The 322-nt window shown below is 62.1% G+C and overlaps 1 protein-coding gene across 1 annotated transcript in view; it reads left to right on the forward strand.

Annotated features, from left to right (window-relative positions):
- Window positions 1-10: 10 nt before the first annotated feature.
- The window catches only part of CLEC19A (C-type lectin domain family 19, member A), a gene marked incomplete at its 5' end in the record, with an annotated part of 8,450 nt that continues 8,138 nt past the window's right edge, over window positions 11-322 (forward strand). The window contains one exon of the mRNA XM_010143348.1: window positions 11-71. Within this exon, the coding sequence (XP_010141650.1) occupies window positions 11-71 (61 nt within the window). The remainder of the gene's footprint in view (window positions 72-322) is intronic.

The following is a 322-nucleotide window of genomic DNA, read 5'->3' on the forward strand; positions in this document are numbered from 1 at the left end:
GTGCGCGCTCCTCTCCGCCGCGCTGCTCGTCGCCCAGGCTTTCCCCCAGACAAACATAAAGATCAGCCAAGGTGAGTGCGAAGCGTTGCTTGCGGCTGGGGGGACAGGCCAACCAAAACGGGGGGAGGCGTTATTTCCTTGGAATCAACTTCGCCGAAGAGTCAACTTCAAGAAGAACTTCACTGGGGGAAGGTGCCAAGAACAGCCCCGGTCTCCCTTTCCCAGGGTCGTGGGGCTGTCTCCGGACTGGCTTTGTTCCTGTCTGGGAAAGGCTGCGCTTTCCCCTCCCGCAGTGTGTGCTCGGGGGGCCCGGTGCCGTGGC

This window comes from Buceros rhinoceros, unplaced genomic scaffold, assembly GCF_000710305.1.
Source record: "Buceros rhinoceros silvestris isolate BGI_N320 unplaced genomic scaffold, ASM71030v1 scaffold21349, whole genome shotgun sequence".
Classification (NCBI taxonomy): Eukaryota; Metazoa; Chordata; class Aves; order Bucerotiformes; family Bucerotidae; genus Buceros; species Buceros rhinoceros.